Genomic DNA, 5,773 nt, shown 5'->3' on the forward strand with positions numbered 1-5,773 from the left:
ACAGGGTGACCAGAGGCAGCAACGTGTCCTGGTGGCCACAAGGGCCAGTGGTGACCAATGGGTTGACCAAGGGTTGACCGACAGGGTGACCAAGGGGTGAACAGAGGTTGACCGTGAGGCAGCAGTGTGTCCTGATGGCCACGAAGGTCAGTGGTGGCTGAAGAGTTGGGCAGCAGGGTGACCAAGAGGCAGCAACGTGTCCTGGTGGCCACAAGGGCCAGTGGTGACCAATGGGTTGACCAAGGGTTGACCAGCAGGGTGACCAAGGGTGAACAGAGGTTGACCGTGAGGCAGCAGTGTGTCCTGGTGGCCATTAAGGCCAGTGGTGGTCAACAGATTGAACAACAGGGTGACCAGGAGGCAGCAACGTGTCCTGGTGGCCATAAAGACCAGTGGTGACCAATGGGTTGACCAAGGGTTGACCGACAGGGTGACCAAGGGGTGAACAGAAGTTGACCATGAGGCAGCAGTGTGTCCTGATGGCCACGAAGGTCAGTGGTGGCTGAAGAGTTGGGCAGCAGGGTGACCATAAGGCAGCAACGTGTCCTGGTGGCCATAAGGGCCAGTGGTGACCAATGGGTTGACCAAGGGTTGACCGACAGGGTGACCAAAGGGTGAACAGAGGTTGACTGTGAAGCAGCAGTGTGTCCTGATGGCCATAAAAGTCAGCGGTGGTCAACAGGTTGAACAACAGGGTGACCAGGAGGCAGCAACGTGTCCTTGTGGCCACAAGAGCCAGTGGTGGCCAATGGGTTGACCAAGGGTTGACCGACAGGGTGACCAAGGGTGAACAGAGGTTGACCGTGAGGTAGCAGTGTGCCCTGATGGCCACGAAGGTCAGTGGTGGTCAAAGAGTTGGGCAGCAGGGTGGCTGTGAGCCAGCAGTGAGCCTTGGTGGCCACAAGGGTCAGTGGTGGCTGAAGAGTTGGGCAGCAGGGTGACCATAAGGCAGCAACGTGTCCTGGTGGCCATAAGGGCCAGTGGTGACCAGGGTTGACCAACAGGGTGACCAAAGGGTGAACAGAGGTTGACCGTGAAGCAGCAGTGTGCCCTGATGGCCATAAAAGTCAGTGGTGGTCAATGGGTTGACCAACAGGGTGACCAGGAGGCAGCAACGTGTCCTGGTGGCCACAAGGGCCAGTGGTGACCAATGGGTTGACCAAGGGTTGACCGACAGGGTGACCAAGGGGTGATCAGAAGGTGATCGTGAAGCAGCAGTGTATCCTGATGGCCATAAAAGTCAGTGGTGGTCAACAGGTTGAACAACAGGGTGACCATGAGGCAGCAACGTGTCCTTGTGGCCACAAGGGCCAGTGGTGGCCAATGGGTTGACCAAGGGTTGACCAACAGGGTGACCAAGGGGTGAACAGAAGGTGACCGTGAGGCAGCAGTGTGTCCTGATGGCCACAAAGGTCAGTGGTGGCCAAGGGGTTGACCAACAGGGTGATCAAGAGTTGACCAGAAGTTGGCTGTGAGGCACAATGTGCTCTGGTGGCCACGATGGCCAATGGGTCCCTGGGGGGCACTGCATAGAACGTAGCCAGAGGCACTGGGAAGCACTGGGAGGCACTGGGAGGCATTGGAAAGCAATGGGAAGCACTGGGAGGTACTGGGAGGTACTGGAGGGCACTGGAAAGCAATGAGGGTCACTGTGGGCATTGGGGAGCACTGGGAAGCACTTGGGGATACTGGGAGGCACTGGGGGACAATGAGAGGCAATGGAAGGCACTTGGAAGAACTGGGAGGCACTGGGAGGCAATGGGAAGCACTGGGGGGCAATGAGAGGCAATGGGAGGCAATGAGAAGCACTGGGAGGCAAACACTGGGGGGCAATGAGGGCACTGGGAGACAATGGGAGGCAATGGGAAGCGCTGGGGTGCAATGGGGTGCAACTGGGGGGCAATGAGAGGCAATGGGAGGCACTGGGGGGTAATGGGGGGCACTGGGAGACAATGAGAGGCAATGGGAGGCAATGAGAAGCGCTGGGAGGCAATGGAAAGTACTGGGGGGCAATGGGAGGCACTGGGAAGCAGTGGGGGGCAACGGGAAGCATTGGGAGGCAATGAGAGGCAATGGGGGGCACTGGGAGGTAATGGGGGGCACTGGGAAGCACTGGGAGGCAATGGAAAGTACTGGGGGGCAATGGGAGGCACTGGGAGGCAATGGAGGGCACTGTGGGGCACCGGGCGGCTCTGTGCCCCGCAGGTTGGGGCTGCGGCAGCTGCTGGCATCCCAGCTGCATTCCATGCTGCAGCCAAAGCCCTGGGGCTGTTTGCTGAGCCGCAATCAGCGGCGCTCCCACCGCACTTCATCCCGCCCGAGGTCAGCGCCGTGTTTGCATTGCTGGGCGGCGGTGCCGTCCCGCCGTCCTGCCGTCCTCCTGTCCTGCCATGGCAGCCCCTGGGTCACTGCGGGGGCCGCTCGTTGTCTTGGTGTGCCTCTTAATTGGTTCCAATCTCTCGGTGTTAATTACCGGTGGAGATGGCGTTAATTACCGGTGGATGTTTTGCCGTCGGTGTTTCATGTGGGCTGCGGTGACGCCGCTGTTGTGGGCTGCTGTGCTGGGGGTGGACGGCGGCGGTGGTGGTGTTGGATGTGTTGGTCACAGTGTTGGTCGCAGTGGTGGTGGTTGTGGTGGAGGTGTTGGATGTGTTGGTTGTAGTGGTGGTTGAGGTGTTGGAGGTGTTGGATGTGTTGGTCGCAGTGTTGGTCGCAGTGTTGGTGGTGGTGGTTGTGGTGTTGATGGAAGTGTTGGATGTGGTGTTGGTGGAGGTGTTGGATGTGTTGGTGGAGGTGTTGGTCGCAGTGTTGATTGAGGTGTTGGAGGTGTTGGATGTGTTGGTTGCAGTGTTGGTCACATTGTTGGTTGTGGTGTTGGTGGAGGTGTTGGATGTCTTGGTTGTGGTGTTGGTCGCAATGTTGGTTGTGGTGTTGGAGGTGTTGGATGTGTTGGTTGCGGTGTTGGTCGCAGTGTTGGTTGTGGTGTTGGAGGTGTTGGATGTGTTGGTTGCAGTGTTGGTCGCAGTGTTGGTTGTGGTGTTGGAGGTGTTGGATGTGTTGGTTGCGGTGTTGGTCGCAATGTTGTTGGCAGTGGTGGTGGTGGTGGTTGTGGTGGTGGTGGAAGTGTTGGATGTGGTGTTGGTTGCAGTGGTGGTGGTGTTGGTTGCGGTGTTGGTCGCAGTGTTGGTTGTGCTGTTGGAGGTGTTGGATGTGTTGGTTGCGGTGTTGGTCACAGTGTTGTTTGTGGTGTTGGAGGTGTTGGATGTGTTGGTTGCGGTGTTGGTCACAGCATGGTTGCAGTGTTGGTTGCAGTGTTTGTTGGTCACAGTGTTGGTTGTGGTGTTGGTTGTGGTGTTGGTCACAGTGTTGTTGGCAGTGTTGGTTGTGTTGGTGGAGGTGTTGGATGTGGTGTTGGTGGCGGTGTTGGTGTTGGTTGAGGTGTTGGTGATGGTCACAACATTGGTCACAACGGTGTTGGTGGTGTTGGTTGCGGTGTTGGCCACGGTGTTGGTCACAGTGTTGGCATTGGTTGCAGTGGTGGTGGTGGTAGCGGTATTGATTGCAGTGTTGGTCACAGCGTTGGTTGCGGTGTTGGTTGTGGTGTTGTTGGCAGTGTTGGTCGCAGTGTTGTTGGCGGTGTTGGTTGCAGTGTTGGTTTTGCTGTTGTTGGCGGTGTTGGTTGTGGTGTTGTTGGCGGTGTTGGTCGCAGTGTTGGTTTCAGTGTTGTTGGTGGTGTTGGTCACAGTGTTGGTTGCAGTGTTGCTGGCGGTGTTGTTGGCAGAGTTGGTCGCAGTGTTGGTCACAGTGTTGGTTGTGGTGTTGTTGGTGGTATTGTTTGCAGTGTTGTTGGCAGTGTTGGTCGCAGTGTTGGTTACACTGTTGTTGGCAGTGTTGTTGGCAGTGTTGGTTGTGGTGTTGTTGGCAGTGTTGGTTGTGGTGTTGTTGGTGTTGCGGTGTTGGTGGTGTTGGTTGCAGTGTTGGTTGTGGTGTTGTTGGCGGTGTTGCGGTGTTGTTGGTGGTGTTGGTTGCAGTGTTGGTTGCGGTATTGCTGGTGGTGTTGTTGGCAGAGTTGGTCGCAGTGTTGTTTGTGGTGTTGGTGGTGGTGTTGGTTGCAGTGTTGTTGGCGGTGTTGGTCACAGAGTTGGTTGCAGTGTTGGTTGTGGTGTTGTTGGCGGTGTTGGTCGCAGTGTTGTTGGTGGTGTTGGTCGCAGTGTTGGTTACACTGTTGTTGGCAGTGTTGTTGGCAGTGTTGGTTGTGGTGTTGTTGGTGGTGTTGCGGTGTTGTTGGCGGTGTTGTTGGCAGTGTTGGTTGTGGTGTTGTTGGCGGTGTTGGTCACAGTGTTGGTTTCACTGTTGTTGGCAGTGTTGGTTGTGGTGTTGTTGGCGGTGTTGGTTGCGGTGTTGGTTGTGGTGTTGTTGGCGGTGTTGGTTGCAGTGTTGGTTGTGGTGTTGTTGGCGGTGTTGGTCACAGTGTTGGTTTCACTGTTGTTGGCAGTGTTGGTTGTGGTGTTGTTGGTGGTGTTGGTTGCGGTGTTGTTGGCGGTGTTGGTTGCGGTGTTGGTTGCGGCGTTGGTTGTGGTGTTGTTGGTGATGTTGGTCGCAGTGTTGTTGGCAGCGTTGGCCTCCCGCTGCGACGCTGCCCTCCTGGCACAGCCCCACGTGCCCCATAAGGGTGCGGCGTTTTGCACCGCAGCAAATTGCAGCCCTGCTTTCACAACCTCGTGCCACAGCCAGGTGTTGCTCCCCGCCCCCCACTGCCCCATAACCCCCCCCTCACTGCCCCATAACCCCCCTTCTCCCCCCCGCTGCCCCATAACCGATCTCCCCCCTCTCATTGCAGCCAAAGGAGCCCCTTTAGAGCCCGTCCCGGGCCCAGAGCAGCGCCCAGCCATGGGGCCGCCCTACAGTGACCTCAGAGCAGCCGACGGTGAGTGGAGCTCAGCCTGAGATCATCCAGGGGGGAGAAGTGGGGCTCTGCCCCACAGCACTGCACACAGCTCTGCCCCACAGCACTGCCCCACAGCTCTCTCTGCCCCACAACTCTGCTCCACATCTCTGCCCCATGTCTCTGCCCTGTTTCTCTCTGCCCCACAGCTCTGCCCCACGTCTTTGCCCCATTGTCTCTCTCTGCCCCACATCTCTCTCTGCCCCACATTTCTGCTCCATATATCTGCCCTGTTTCTCTCTGTCCCACAGCTCTGCCCCACGTTTCTGCTCTATATATCTGCCCCATAGCTCTGCCCCAAGTCTGTGCCCTGTTTCTCTCTGCCCCACAGCTCTGCCCCACAGCTCTGCCCCATTGTCTCTCTCTGCCCCACATCTCTCCCTGCCCCACGTTTCTGCTCCATATATCTGCCAGCTCTGCCCTACATCTCTCTCTGTCCCACATCTGCCCCACATCTCCGCCCCACGTTTCTGCTCCATATATCTGCCCCACAGCTCTGCCCCACATCTCCGCCCCACGTTTCTGCTCCATATATCTGCCCCACAGCTCTGCCCCACGTCTGTGCTCTGTTTCTCTCTGCCCCACAGCTCTGCCCTGTTTCTCTCTGCCTCACTGCTGCCCCACATCTCTGTCCCACAGCTCTGCCCTACATCTCTCTCTGTCCCACGTCTGCCCCACATCTCTGTCCCACAGCTCTGCCCTACATCTCTCTCTGTCCCACGTCTGCCTCACAGCTCTGCCCCACGTCTGTGCCCTGTTTCTCTCTGCCCCACATCTCTGCCCCACACGTCACGGGGGGGGAGCGCAGCCCACCCATCCCTGCCGGAC

At 57.6% G+C, this 5,773-nt stretch overlaps 1 protein-coding gene across 1 annotated transcript in view; it reads right to left on the reverse strand.

Moving 5' to 3' along the window:
* LOC104916067 (mucin-21-like) overlaps positions 1–3,902 on the reverse strand; it is a gene marked incomplete at its 5' end in the record, with an annotated part of 25,976 nt that extends 22,074 nt beyond the window's left edge. The window contains one exon of the mRNA XM_019611177.2: positions 2,496–3,902. Coding sequence (XP_019466722.2) covers positions 2,496–3,902 — 1,407 coding nt within the window. The remainder of the gene's footprint in view (positions 1–2,495) is intronic.
* Positions 3,903–5,773: the final 1,871 nt, after the last annotated feature.

The sequence above is a fragment of the Meleagris gallopavo genome, unplaced genomic scaffold (genome assembly GCF_000146605.3).
Source record: "Meleagris gallopavo isolate NT-WF06-2002-E0010 breed Aviagen turkey brand Nicholas breeding stock unplaced genomic scaffold, Turkey_5.1 ChrUn_random_7180001869231, whole genome shotgun sequence".
NCBI lineage: Eukaryota > Metazoa > Chordata > Aves > Galliformes > Phasianidae > Meleagris > Meleagris gallopavo.